This window comes from Rana temporaria, chromosome 8, assembly GCF_905171775.1.
Source record: "Rana temporaria chromosome 8, aRanTem1.1, whole genome shotgun sequence".
Classification (NCBI taxonomy): domain Eukaryota; kingdom Metazoa; phylum Chordata; class Amphibia; order Anura; family Ranidae; genus Rana; species Rana temporaria.
In genome coordinates this window covers 179,870,457-179,885,798 of record NC_053496.1, presented here as the reverse complement: position 1 = coordinate 179,885,798, position 15,342 = coordinate 179,870,457, and the positions used below count along the sequence as shown (strand labels likewise).

The following is a 15,342-nucleotide window of genomic DNA, read 5'->3' as shown; positions in this document are numbered from 1 at the left end:
ACCCCCATCTGCTGCTATTGCTAAAAATTGTGCCTTTTATTCTGACCAATTAAATGAATTAATGTCCAAATGTTTGACGTGCCTAGATGCTCCCAAACACATTATATGCGTTTACAACCTTCAAATTGTTCGTTTTTTTTGTTGTTTTATTTTCTGCCAAAGCACTGCTGCCAAGAGGAATGGCGTCTAATAGAGATGGGCAAACATCCAGTGTACGAGTTCTGGACGCCGGAACCGTCTCTCCTCCCAGCGTAGATCCCTGCGGAGTGTGAGGGCGATCCCCAGAAAAAGCGATGACTTCCAACACAAACATTATACCGTGTACAGACCTTGGCCCGGATTCACATACATCGGCGCATATTTATGCCGCCGTAGCGTATCTTCTTTACGCTACGCCGACGCAGCAAAGAGAGGCAAGCCCCGAATTCACAAAGCACTTGCCACCAAATCTGCGCTGGGTTTCTTAGGCGTAAGTCCTCGTAAGTGGAAGTGGGCGTGAGCCATGCAAATGAGGCGTGACCCCATGCAAATAATGGCCCGAGCGCCATAAAGATACGAATAACGAACGGCGCATGCGCTGTCCCGTGGATGCATCCCAGTGTGCATGCTCAGAATCACGTCGGAACTACTCCCTAAGATACGGCGAATCACTGCCTATGACGTGAACGTAACCTACGCCTAGTCATATTCACGTATAACGTAAACGACATAAGATACGACAGCTGTGTTCCCTGGTCCATACCTTTGCATGGGTTGCGCCTCCTGTATGGGGAATAACTTTACGCCAGACATACGACTTACGCAAACCGCGTATATTATGCGCCGGGCGCAAGTACGTTGGTGAATCGACGCATCTCCCTCATTTCCATATTTGGATAGGAAATCAATGGGAGCGCCCCTTGCGGCCAGCGTAAATATGCGCCCACGATACGCCGGCGTAGGAAAGTTCCATCGGTCGGATGAAGCCTACTTTCAGGCGTATCTTGGTTTCAGAGTCCGGGGCATAGATACGACGGCACATATTTACACTTACGCGGCGTATCTCGAGATACGTCGGCGTAAGTGCTTTGTGAATCCGGGCCTTGTTTGTACAAAGAGTGGGAACAAAAAGCTGCAGTTTCTCTAATTCTCCACAAGATGGCCACATCACTTACACTGAACAGCAGCCACAGACAGGAAGTGGCTGGGACCAATGGAGAGGAAATGATGTCATACAAAGGGGAAGTTGTGGAATGTACAGACAGGAAATGAACTAACAGACAGGAAATTGTGGGTGAGGGGAATTGTTGAGATGAAATAGAGGAGACATTGCTGAAACTGGCAGCAGAGAAGGTAATAAGATTTTACATTAATCGCTCACATCAAAATCTGTACCGGAGGAGCTTACACTCTAATGTCCCCTCCCCCACAGTCACACACTATTATTATTATTATCATACATTTGTATAGCTCTGACATATACCGCAGTGCTGCACAGAGATCACTGAGCCAGTCACATCAGTCTCTTTACCAGAGGAGCTTACACTGTAATGTCCCCTCCCCCACAGTCATACACTATTATTATTATACATTTATATAGCTCTGACATATACCACAGTGCTGTACAGAAATCACTGGGCCAGTCACATCAGTCTCTGTACCAGAGAAGCTTACACTTTAAGTGTGCTTTTTCCAGGACCAGCAAGGTTAGGGTGTTAAGAGCTTGGGAGGGGGTGTGAGGTTCAGGGACATAGGGAGGGTGGGCACTATGTGTAGGAGCGAGAAGGGGCGGCATGCAGCAGAGGTGTAGTAGAATTAGGAGAAGAGTGCACAGGGATGGTGATGAGTATGGATGAGCTCCGGCATGTTTGCATAGAACATGTGAGGAGCCCGCCAGGAAGTCGGCACCCGCGCTGCGCTAATCACAGCCAGGGAGACGTCCGATGCTCGGCTGCAGAGATCGGGAAATGTCTCCCTGGCTGTGATTAGCGCAGCGCGGGTGCCGACTTCCTGGCGGGCTCCGCACGTGTTCTATGCGAACACGCCGGAGCTCATCCTTAGTGATGAGTGTGTGTGTGGGGTGGGGGGTGAGGTTCAGGGACATGGAGGGGGAGGGTGGGCACTATGTGTAGGAGCGAGGTGAGAGCGAGGAGGGGCGGCATGTAGCAGAGGCGTAGTAGAATTAGGAGAAGAGTGCACAGGGATGGTGATGAGTTTGTGTGTGTGTGTGTGTGTGTGTGGGGGGGGGGGGTGAGGTTCAGGGACATGGAGAGGGAGGGTGGGCACTATGTGTAGGAGTGAGAAGAGAGCAGGGGGTAGTAGTAGAATTAGCAGAAGAGTGCACAGGGATGGGATTAAAGGTGGGGGGTGAAGTTCAGGGACATTGAGAGGGAGGGTGGGCACTATGTGTAGGAGTAGTAGTAGAATTAGGAGAAAAGTGCACAGGCATGGTGATGAGTGGGGGGGGGGGGGTGGGAGTGAGGTTCAGGGACATGGAGAGGGAGGGTGGGCACTATGTGTAGGAGTGAGGTGAGAGCAGGGAGGTGTAGGAGAAGCATGCACAGGGATGGTGACAGTAGGAATACTAGCAAGGTAGTGGAGGGAAGGCACGGGAGTGGTATTGAGAGGTGCAGGGATGGGATGAAAAGTGGGGGGGTGGGGGCTGTGGGTGAGGTGGTGGGGAAGGCGCATTGGTAAAAGTGGTGGGAAAACAATGCAAGAGATGTTGCATTGATGAGAGGAGAGGTAAAGGCTCAATAGTGAGAGGTTGGCAGTGAGGGTATACAGACGCACTGTGTTAAGGGTGGGGGCATTACCTGCCCTTCTTTAGAGAATGGGGTGTGGTTAATGATGGTGGCCCTGCAGAAGTGATGGGGGGGCGTGCTATTTCGGTGGTGAGAGCAGGCGATCTGCAGGCATGATGGAGGAAGAGCATGCAGGCAGTGGGGGGGCACCAGTACATGTGCACTGGGTAGGGGGCATGTGGGCATTGACATGGGTAGTGGTGAGAGTCCAGTAAAAGAGATTGCTTTGGAGTGCGGCTATCCATTTTCTCTTCCATGTTCCTGTTTGCAGCAGGGCCTGCACCCATCAATGCCGGGGGATATGGAGCAGCAGGGCAGGTGATACAATCCTAGAGCGATACTATCGATCCTTTATGGATAGTGGTGAGAGTGGTGTGGTGCAAGTATGACCATGAGAAGGGGGGCAGCATGCAGGCACAGTGGTCAGAAGGGAGGGTACAGACATATGGGTGGGAGGAAGCGTGCACACCAGTAAAAAAAAAAGCACAGTGGGTGCTAAAACAAGGGGGAGGCTCAGGGGTGGGAAGAGAAGGGGAGGTTCAGGTGCAGTGGGTGGTGAATGGTAAGAAAAGGTGGGCGCAGGCACTCTTGGTAGTAAGTCTAAAGCAGAACTGTCAGAGGTCCTCCTGGTCAGCTGCGGTGGAAATCGGTGGTTTCTGTAAACTGCTGTCACAGGAAGCCACAAGTATCCCAAGGCAGCCAGGGCTGGAGATTGGGGTGGCTCTGGGTGTTCTCCACACTACTTGGGTCACCAGTATTACTGTTGTGTATCTGTTGGGAACCGGTCCATCCTCAGTCTATGAGAGGAGCTAAAGCTGGGGGTGGGGAGCCCAGTACCAGCACCTCATTGCAGCAGACCTCCGGTCTTGGTGCCAGGACCAAGGCCGAAGACCGCAGTCCATCTGTAGGAGGGGTTGGGACTTAGGGCTGGATGAGGTAGGCGGTTTTACTTTGTGGTCACATTCCAAAAATGTACAACGGAAGACTATTGGTTGTTGGGGGGGCTGCAAAGACAGACCGTGTTTCAGACACATTCATAACAATTATGAATAGTCTGTGTAAGGCTCAGAGCCCTTATCAGATACTAATATGGTCTACAGTGCTTCACTCCACATAATTCACAACTTCTTATCAGTCTACAGAGAGGAGTGTCCTGTATACATCACATGACCACATCAATAAGAATGGATAAGAAGCGGAGTCACATGACCGAGAGGGTACTGGACCTCACTGTGGAGATCATCTACCTGCTGACCGGAGAGGTGAGGAGGATTCTGGGAGGTCACATGACATCACTCTTATCTCTATTAATAAAACACAGACCTGACCGGAGAGGTGAGGAGGATTCTGGGAGGTCACATGACATCACCTTTATCTCTATTAATAAAACACAGACCTGACCGGAGAGGTGAGGAGGATTCTGGGAGGTCACATGACATCACTCTTATCTCTATTAATAAAACACAGACCTGACCGGAGAGGTGAGGAGGATTCTGGGAGGTCACATGACATCACTCTTATCTCTATTAATAAAACACAGACCTGACCGGAGAGGTGAGGAGGATTCTGGGAGGTCACATGACATCACTCTTATCTCTATTAATAAAACACAGACCTGACCGGAGAGGTGAGGAGGATTCTGGGAGGTCACATGACATTACTCTTATCTCTATTAATAAAATACAGACCTGACCGGAGAGGTGAGGAGGATTCTGGGAGGTCACATGACATCACTCTTACCTCTATTTATAAAACACAGACCTGACCGGAGAGGTGAGGAGGATTCTGGGAGGTCACATGACATCACCTTTATCTCTATTAATAAAGCACAGACCTGACCGGAGAGGTGAGGAGGATTCTGGGAGGTCACATGACATCACCTTTATCTCTATTAATAAAGCATAGACCTGACTGTAGAGGTTGAGGAGGATTCTGGGAGTGTGGGTAGCAGTAATGATTAGTGTTTGCTTTAATAGGATTATGAAGTAGTGAAGAAGACTTCTAAGGCGCCACTAACGTCAACCAGTCGTCCTCATGTTCCACCTCCACCCAAACCCAGGAAACCTAATAAGCGCAACATTCAGAAGATTCTGGAAGCCACCTACAAGATGATTGAGCTGCTGACTGGAGAGGTGAGCGGTGCCGGGAATTCTGGGATATTATGGGATGTGTGATGGCTTTGTCGTTGTGTAATCCAGTCTAAATAAGGAGAATCCTGATGACGTAATGAGGCATATCAGGTGGACTCCAATGATGTATGGATGGACTTGAAATAATCTCTTGTCTATTCTCAATCCTAGTATTCCATAGGGTTGACTGTCCACAATAGGACCAGCCATGTGTGTTTGCAAGTGTTTTTGTGTCGCGTACACACGGTCGGAATTTCCAACAACAAATGTTCGATGGGAGCTTTTTGTCGGTAATTTAGACCGTGTGTAGTCCCCATTGGACATTTTCCGGCTAAATTTCCAACAACAAAAGTTTGAGAGCTAGTTCTCAAATTTTCCGACAACAAAATTCGCTCTCCTAAATTCCAATCGTGTGTGGACAATTCCGACGCACAACATTCTACGCATGCTCTGAATCAAGTACGGGATGGAAGCGCTCGGTCTGGTAAAACCAGGGTTCGTAATGGAGATGGCACATTCATCACGCTGAAACGGACGGAAAGCATGAATCGTCTCTCACCAAACTTCTACTAACACGACTGGTATTGAACTTCTCTTTAATAGTTCCGTCATACGTCTTGTACGTCACCGCGTTCTTGGCGTTCGGAATTTCCGACAACATTTGTGTGACCGTGTGTATGCAAGACAAGTTTGAGCCAACATCCGTTGGAAAAAAATCCACGGTTTTGTTGTCGGAATTTCCGATCGTCTGTACGCGGCATTAGTGTGTAAAAATATCAAAACTATGTTCCTTCTTGCTTCCAGTAGAGATCCATTCCAGGTTCTTCTGATATTTTCCTTCTTGGCCAGAGAGAGGGGAATTATTTGTTGTATGTGAAAGCAGCTCCTGCGGTTTTGTATTGTTTAACTTTAGATAGGTTTCTTGATTTATTATTGCTATATTACTGTGCTCCTCAGGTTCCTTTAAAAAGCCAAGATGCCGCTGAGCAGTGGGAGGATTTGGAAGAACACAAGGATTTCTTCAAGGACGTCATGATGGAGAATCAGCCGCCCCTCACATCACCGGGTAGGAGGAGACTTTATTATAAAAGGAGGAGAGCAGTCCACCTGGAATTCCTTTGACCCCCGAAACGTGTTTGCCGTCGTTTAACATAACATCAATCTATGAATTTGGACTTTTATCTTTTGGTCAGGTGCTACTTCCAAATATATAGTCTTCCCCATTGTATTCAGTCAGTGTGTTTGTTTTACCTACAGGTGGCTCCAGTACCAGAAGTCCACCAGAGAGATGTCCCAGCCCTGTTTATTTCCAGGATTCCACACAGGAAGATTACAACATGCCCCAACAATACCAGGTACACAGCGTCAAACATCTAGAACTCATAAAGGGTTTTGGAGCAGTTCTTGGAAAGAATTTGGGGTTTATGTGTTATAGATGTTTTATTTTCTATTTTAGGGGGAAGACCTGATTGTTATGAAAGTTGAGGAGAAGGATGAAGAAGAGGAGACATATATGAGGCCTGATCAACAGATTACAGAGGAGGAAGAAATCATGGTTAATATTAAAGAAGAGGAATTTCCACTAGACATTAATACAGGTAAGCAATGAATACTAAATGTAGAGAGGGGTTGTCACATTGTTATTGTACTTTAATACTTTTACAAATGGACAATGAGTAGAGTTTCAAATTGTCAATGAAGTTGGAGATGAATGGGAATCTATTACTCTAAATTACATCATGTTCCCAACAAATGAGGAGGAGATACTGTACACCATATGAAAGGTCCGTCTCCATTCCTCAATATAACGTCATGTTCCCAACAAATGAGGGGGAGATACTGTACACCATATGAAAGGTCCGTCTCCATTCCTCAATATAACGTCATGTTCCCAACAAATGAGGAGGAGATACGGTACACCATATGAAAGGTCCATCTCCATTCCTCAATATAACGTCATGTTCCCAACAAATGAGGAGGAGATACGGTACACCATATGAAAGGTCCATCTCCATTCCTCAATATAACGTCATGTTCCCAACAAATGAGGAGGAGATACTGTACACCATATGAAAGGTCCATCTCCATTCCTCAATATAACGTCATGTTCCCAACAAATGAGGAGATACTGTACACCATATGAAAGGTCCATCTCCATTCCTCAATATAACGTCATGTTCCCAACAAATGAGGAGGAGATACTGTACACCATATGAAAGGTCCATCTCCATTCCTCAATATAACGTCATGTTCCTTACAAATGTTGATGTCATGACTGTACATTACTCCCCGTTGACTAAAAGACTTTTCTGAATGTGTTCTGCAGCAGGTGGATATAATGTCCAGGATACATTGGAGAGACAACTTTCTTCATCGGATTGTAATGCAGAAGATAATATCACAGAAGAATTTTCCCCGGGAGTAAACCTATACTGTTCAGATGGGTCACCAGGCCCCTCCCATCTCGAAGAGTCCTTCGAAAATTCACACGCTGTTAACAAAATAATCTACCCAAGACTTCTTCATAGTGTAGATAGATCTTCAAGTCTTCAGAGTTCCTCTTCCGGTAAATTAGAGAGTGTTACTAACCCAGATGATAAAATATCCGCAGGTTCTGAGATTGATATAGGTTTACCATCAGAAATCGGTGAAGAAGAAGGCGCAGATAATTGTGAGGGACCATTCACGTGTCCAGATTGCGGAGAATGTTTCGCGTGGAATAGGGACTTTCTTAAACACCAGAAAACCCACACGGGTGAGCGCATTTTCCCCTGCACAGAGTGCGATCAGAGTTTCACTCGGAAGGAACACCTTCTGAGGCACCGGCGACTTCACACAGGTGGGAGTCTCTTCTCATGTGGAGTGTGCGGGAAATGTTTCACTCGGAATGAGCACCTTCTTAGACACCAAAGATGTCACACGGGCGAGCGCCCTTTTTCCTGTCCAGAGTGCGGGAAATGTTTCACCCAGAAAGGAAGCCTTGTTATACACATGACGAGCCACTCGGACGAGCGACCTTTCTCATGTCCAGAGTGCGGAAAATGTTTTACTCGCAAAAGGATCCTTATCGTCCACCAGAAGAGTCACACGGGTGAGCGTCCTTACGCCTGTCCAGACTGCGGGAAATGTTTTACTTGGAAAAAGAATTTTCACAGACACCAGAGAAGTCACACAGGCGAGCGCCCATTTTCTTGCTCAGAGTGCGGGAAATGTTACACTCAGAAAGGAGACCTTCTTAGACACCAGAGAGGTCACACGGGCGAGCGTCCATTTTCGTGCTCGGAGTGCGGGAAAAGTTTTATGCGGAAAGCAGACCTTCTTACTCACCAGAGAAAGCATACCGGTGAGCGTCCTTTTTCGTGTTCAGAGTGCGGGAAGTGTTTCGTCGAGAGGGGACACCTTCTTACGCACCAGAGGATTCACACTGGCGAGCGCCCTTTTTCATGTTCGGAGTGCGGGAAGTCTTTCACTCAGCAAGGAAACCTGCTTACGCACCAGAAGATTCACATGGGAGAGCGCCCTTATTCGTGTTCAGAGTGCGGGAAATGTTTCACTCTAAAATCGCATCTAATGGCACATCAGAAAACCCATACGACAACTTCATAGACTGTTCCATCCATTGAACGGTTGTATAGTTTTAATAGCCGAGGGGCTTACACATGCACTATATTGTCAAAAGTATTGGGATGCCTGCTTTTACACTCACATGAACTTTGATGGCATCCCAGTCTTGGTCCGTAGGGTTCAATATTGAGTTGGCCCCACCCTTTGCAGCTATAACAGCTTCAACTCTTCTGGGAAGGCTGTCCACAAGGTTTAGGAGGGTGTCTATGGGAATGTTTGACCATTCTTCCAGAAATGCATTTGTGAGGTCAGGCACTGATGTTGAAGGAGAAGGCCTGACTCAAGGGCCCAGATTCTCAAAGGGCTTACGACGACGCAGCGCCATGTACGCCGTCGTAAGTCCTAATCTGGGCCGTCGTATCTATGCGACTGATTCTTAGAACCAGTTACGCATAGATGACCATTAGATCCGACAGGCCTAAGGCTCTTACGCTGTCGGATCTTAACGATCGGTTTTGACCTATTGGTTAGGCGTCCATCGGTTCAATTTTAAAGCAAGTTCTAATTTTTTTGACCGAAGGATAACTGACCGATGGGGCCCACACACGATCGGTTTGGACCGATGAAAGGGTCCTTCAGTCTGTTTTCATCGGTTTGACCGATCGTGTGTACGCGGCCTTACAGGTAAGCCTTAATCTAGGCTTACCTGTAGGTGTCACTTGTCCCCGAGGGTTTACAACCACTTTAAGGCGTCGGCATACCAAGACGTTTTGGACAATTTTATGCTCCCAACTTTGTGGGAACAGTTTGGGGATGGCCCCTTCCTGTTTCAACATGACTGCCCACCAGTGCACAAAGCAAAGGTCCATAAACACATGGATGAGCGAGTTTGGCGTGGAGGAACTTGACTGGCCTGAACCTCAACCTGATAGAACATGTTTGGGATGATTTAGAGCGGAGACTGCAAAGGGTGGGCTAACTCAATATTGAACCCTACAAACTAAGACTGGGGTGCCATTAAAGTTCATGTGTCTGTAAAGGCAGGTGTCCCAATACTTTTGACAATATAGTGTACGAATAATTACATTGCATTAGCCCCCATTAACCTTTAAATGCTTCTTAGGATTTTGCCTGGCATTGTGTACTATTATCGAGCTTTCTGTCTACAAATATACTCCGAACCCCTTTTTCTATTTTAGCTTTCCCCATTGGTATTCCATTTAGCCTCTAATAATGGCATATGTTACTAAAGTCCTGTGTACACGATTGTTACCTACATCGTTTGCCATTTATATTACCCATAATTCAAGTTTTCAAAGGACTTTTGTAGTGATATCTGCAGTATGATGTATAACCCTACATATGGTCAATGTCTTCTGTGACTTTGGACACCATCCTGTAAAGGAAATCAAGCGAGACACAAAGAAAAATATTAAAGGGAATTATGTAGAGCAGGGGGGGGGGGCTCCAAACTTTCCAAACAAAGACAGTTTAATGTCCTTCAGACTTTACCGGGGGCCGGACTGTGGCCATTGGAAGTAGAAACTGTCCTGGCATCAATGGGAAGAAACAATGCCCCCTTTTTGGTGTCGGTAAGAGAAATTGTGGCCCATCGTTGATGTCATTGGGTGAAATCAATCTTTCCCCATCGTTGATGTCTTTGGGTGAAACCAATCCTTCCTCATCGTTGATGCCATGGGGTGAAACCAATCATTCCCCATCGTTGATGCCATTGGGTGAAACCAATCCTTCCCCATCGTTGATGTCTTTGGGTGAAACCAATCCTTCCCCATCGTTGATGTCATTGGGTGAAACCAATCCTTCCCCGTCGTTGATGTCATTGGGTGAAACCAATCATTCCCCATCGTTGATGTCATTGGGTGAAACCAATCGTTCCCCGTCGTTGATGTCTTTGGGTGAAACCAATCCTTCCCCGTCGTTGATGCCATTGGGTGAAACCAATCCCTTGCCGTCGTTGATGCCATTGGGTGAAACCAATCATGCCCCAATCGTTGATGTCATTGGGTAAAACCAATCATGCCCCATCGTTGATGTTATTGGGTGAAACCAATCATGCCCCATCATTGATGTCATTGGGTGAAACCAATCACGCCCCATCTGTGATGTCATTGGGTGAAACCAATCCTTCCCCGTCGTTGATGCCATTGGGTGAAACCAATCATTCCCCATCGTTGATGTCATTGGGTGAAACCAATCATTCCCCGTCGTTGATGCCATTGGGTGAAACCAATCATGCCCCATTGTTGATGTCATTGGGTGGAACCAATCCTTCCCTGTCGTTGATGTCATTGGGTGAAACCAATCCTTTCCCGTCGTTGATGTCATTGGGTGAAACCAATCGTTGATGTCACTGAATTGTGCCTCATCACTGGTGTCCTTGGGAGGAACTGTGCCCCTTCATTGATGTCAGTGAGAGGGAATTATGCCCCATGGTTGGTGTCAGAGGATAAAATATTGCACCATGAGACAGATAAAAACAAACGAAGACCCACAACTTTGGAGACCACTGACGTAGAGGTTTTGTAAATATTTTCTTTATTATATGATTGGGTCTAAAACATTTGTTAGGTTAGAAAATCTGAAATGTCGCATATTACCATTTTTGTATTCTTCCATCCTCCTGATATCTAATGCTATAATAATTAGTTCTCATGGATGGATTACATTTTGACAAGGTAATACATGTATCTTTTTATACGCTGTTTAAACTTTTTTTTTATTATAGTAGAGTAGAAAGTTAAATAAAACACGAAAGTGGGCACACCGGAAGTAGAAAAATTGAGAACGTTTTCACAATGTACTTTGATATATTTGATGATGTACATGCTGATGTATTGTATAATGAGCATAAATGAAAGTTATCGCACTGCTCTGGGAGTCGTTATTGTGTGATTGTGACAAGATGAAATCATATTTATATAAATATAGAGAATTCAAGTTGCAAAAAATAGTATTGGGTTTTGGGCAAGAAGAGCATGTGGAGGAAGGAGGACGATGGAAAGGTAAGTAGGGAAGGAAGGATGGGTGCGCGATGGCTGCAGTTCCTGAAAGTAAACGAATATCGTTTTATATGTGTAATTAGATGTGCCATCATTATGAGGCTCTGCTTTCCATAACACCCGGGGGAACAAGTGTTTTACAAGATAATGATGCCACTTCTCATCATTCTACTCTGCTTCTCGCTGTCCGCTCTACTTCTCATCATCCACTTTACTTTTCATCTCACTCTACTTCTCATCGCCCTCTTTATATCTTATTGTCCTCTTTACAGATCATCTCACTCTACTTCTTATTGTCCTCTTTATTTATCATCTCACTCTACTTCCCATCGTCCCACTCTACTTCCCATCGTCCCACTCTACTTCCCATCGTCCCACTCTACTTCCCATCGTCCCACTCTACTTCCCATCGTCCCACTCTACTTCCCATCGTCCCACTCTACTTCTCATCCTTCTACTCTACTTCCCATCATCCCACTCTACTTCTCAACATTTGTTCTACTTCTCATCCTTCTACTCTACTTCCCATCGTCCCACTCTGCTTCTCATCATTTGTTCTACTCTACTTCCCATCATCCCACTCTACTTCCCATCATCCCACTCTACTTCTCATCGTCCCACTCTACTTCTCATCATCCCACTCTACTTCTCATCGTCCCACTCTACTTCCCATCGTCCCACTCTACTTCCCATCGTCCCACTCTACTTCCCATCGTCCCACTCTACTTCCCATCGTCCCACTCTACTTCTCATCCTTCTACTCTACTTCCCATCGTCCCACTCTACTTCCCATCGTCCCACTCTACTTCTCATCCTTCTACTCTACTTCCCATCGTCCCACTCTGCTTCTCATCATTTGTTCTACTCTACTTCCCATCGCCACACTCTACTTCTCTTTGTCCTACTTGAATTCCCATCACTCTGCTTCTCATCATTTGTTCTACTTCTCATCCTTCTGCTCTGCTTCTCATCATTTGTTCTACTCTACTTCCCATCGTCCCACTCTACTTCTCATTGTCCTACTTGACTTCCCATCGTCCCACTCTGCTTCTCAACATTTGTTCTACTTCTCATCCTTCTACTCTACTTCTTATTGTCCTACTCGACTTCCCATCGCCCCACTCTGCTTCTCAACATTTGTTCTACTTCCCATCGTCCCACTCTACTTTCCATCGTCCCACTCTACTTCCCATCGTCCCACTCTACTTCCCATCGTCCCACTCTACTTCCCATCGTCCCACTCTACTTCTCATCCTTCTACTCTACTTCCCATCGTCTCACTCTACTTCTCAACATTTGTTCTACTCTACTTCCCATCGCCCCACTCTACTTCTCATTTGTCCTACTTGACTTCCCATCGCCCCACTCTGCTTCTCAACATTTCTTCTACTTCTCATCCTTCTACTCCTACTTCTCATTGTCCTACTTGACTTCCCATCGCCCCACTCTGCTTCTCAACATTTGTTCTACTTCTCATCCTTCTACTCTACTTCTTATTGTCCTACTCGACTTCCCATCGCCCCACTCTGCTTCTCAACATTTGTTCTACTTCCCATCGTCCCACTCTACTTCCCATCGTCCCACTCTACTTCCCGTCGTCCCACCCTACTTCCCGTCGTCCCACCCTACTTCCCATCGTCCCACCCTACTTCCCATCGTCCCACCCTACTTCCCATCGTCCCACTCTACTTCTTAACATTTGTTATACTCTACTTCCCATCGCCCCACTCTACTTCTCATTGTCCTACTTGACTTCCCATCGCCCCACTCTGCTTCTCAACATTTCTTCTACTTCTCATCCTTCTACTCTACTTCTCATTGTCCTACTCTACTTCCCATCGTCCCACTCTGCTTCTCAACATTTGTTCTACTTCTCATCTTTCTACGATACTTCCCATCGTCCCACTCTACTTCCCATCGTCCCACTCTACTTCCCATCGTCCCACTCTACTTCCCATCGTCCCACTCTACTTCCCATCGTCCCACTCTACTTCCCATTATTCTACTCTACTTCCCATTATTCTACTCTACTTCCCATTATTCTACTCTACTTCCCATTATTCTACTCTACTTCCCATCGTCTCACTCTACTTCTCAACATTTGTTCTATTTCTCATCATTCTACTCTACTTCCCATCGTCCCACTCTGCTTCTCATCATTTGTTCTACTCTACTTCCCATTGTCCCACTCTACTTCTCAACATTTGTTTTACTTCTCATCCTTCTACTCTACTTCTCATCTCCCCACTCTGCTTCTCATCATTTGTTCTACTTCTCATCCTTCTGCTCTGCTTCCCATCGTCCCACTCTGCTTCTCAACATTTGTTCTACTCTACTTCCCATCGTCCCACTCTACTTCTCATTGTCCTACTTGACTTCCCATCGCCCCACTCTGCTTCTCAACATTTCTTCTACTTCTCATCCTTCTACGATACTTCCCATCGTCCCACTCGACTTCCCATCGTCCCACTGCATCTCAACATTTGTTCTACTTCTCATCCTTCTACCCTACTTCTCATTGTCCTACTCTACTTCCCATCATCCCACTCTGTTTCTCAACGTTTGTTCTACTTCTCATCCTTCTACTCTACTTCCCAGAATCCCACTCTACTTCCCATCATTTGTTCTACTTTTCATGCTTCTGCTATGCTTCTCCTAGTCCCACTCTACTTCTCATTATCCCACTCTACTTCTCATAATTTGTTCAACTTCTGCTCCTGCTCTGCTCCTCACAATTTGCTCTATTCCTCCATGTCCTGCTCTGCTGCTTATAGTCCATTCTGCTTTTAATTCCCGAGCTCTGCTTCTCATCGTCCTCTTTACGTATTGTCTCACTCTACTCGTCATTGTCCCACTCAACTCCTTATTATTCATACTCTACTTCTCATCACCCTATTCTACTGTTTACAGGCCCCCTCAACTTTTCATCATCAGCTATACCTAGAATCCATTGATCTTCATTCAAAACTTGGGGGGGTACTGGTTAGATAGAGCAAGAGCAGTGATTCTAGCACTAGACCTCCTCTCTAACTCAAAACTGGTAACCCTTATGCCTCGTACACACAATCAGTTTTCCAGATGGGAAAACTGCGATGGAGCTTTTGGCCAGGAACCCCGGCCGTGTGTATGCTCCTCGCAGTTTTTCCGACAGGAAAACTGCTCAAAAACCGCTGGACAAAAAAAGAGAACCAGTTTTTTTTTTTTCCCGCCGAGAAAACCAGCTGACTTTTGCCCGGCAGTTTTTGCCAGCTTTCCTATGGGAGCATACACACGGCCGGGCTTCCCAGCCAAAGCTCCATCGCATCCATTTCCTGTCGGGAAAACCAGCCGTGTGTAGGGGAGAAAGACTGAACCAAGCAGGTTCTCGGCTTTCCCCTCGGGATTTCCGAAAGAAAGAACTTTTCCCGTCGGAAATCCTGCACATGTGTACGGGGCATTAGATATTTTTAAACGTCGCCTATGGAGATTTTTAAGGGTCAAGGTTTGTCACCATTCCAAGAGTGGGTTCAGTTTTGAAGCATGACATGCTGGATTTCAATTTACTCGGTGTAACATTATCTTTCACAATATGAAAAAAAATGGGCTACCTTTACTGTGTTACTTGTAAGAACACGCTGAGGGAACACACTTAACCCCTTGATCGCCCCCTAGTGTTAACCCCTTCCCTGCCAGTGTCATTTATACATTGATCAGTGCAATACGGTGTGACAAAGTATTGCAACGACCGCCATTTTATTCTCTAGGGTGTCTGAAAAAATATATAATGTTTGGGGTTCTACGTATTTTTCTAGCAAAAAAAAAAAAAGATATTAAATTGTAAACACCAAGTCTGAAAAATGCCCGGTC

At 46.2% G+C, this 15,342-nt stretch overlaps 1 protein-coding gene across 1 annotated transcript; it reads left to right on the top strand.

Moving 5' to 3' along the window:
• Window positions 1–1,226: 1,226 nt before the first annotated feature.
• On the top strand, window positions 1,227–8,645 carry LOC120910024 (zinc finger protein 260-like). Its single transcript, XM_040321862.1, has 7 exons — window positions 1,227–1,332; window positions 3,919–4,045; window positions 4,760–4,915; window positions 5,870–5,978; window positions 6,170–6,267; window positions 6,369–6,510; window positions 7,239–8,645. The coding sequence occupies exons 2-7, from the start codon at window positions 3,950–3,952 to the stop codon at window positions 8,516–8,518; spliced, it is 1,881 nt and encodes a 626-aa protein (XP_040177796.1). The 5' UTR covers window positions 1,227–1,332; window positions 3,919–3,949; the 3' UTR covers window positions 8,519–8,645.
• Window positions 8,646–15,342: the final 6,697 nt, after the last annotated feature.

Excerpts from the sequence above, each read along its gene's own strand:
- LOC120910024 (XM_040321862.1), top strand. The coding sequence starts at position 3,950 with ATGACCACATCAATAAGAATGGATAAGAAGCGGAGTCACATGACCGAG. Across the intron at positions 5,979-6,169 it reads GCCGCCCCTCACATCACCGG|GTGGCTCCAGTACCAGAAGT; the intron begins GTAGGAGGAGAC and ends TTTTACCTACAG. Across the intron at positions 6,511-7,238 it reads TCCACTAGACATTAATACAG|CAGGTGGATATAATGTCCAG; the intron begins GTAAGCAATGAA and ends TGTGTTCTGCAG.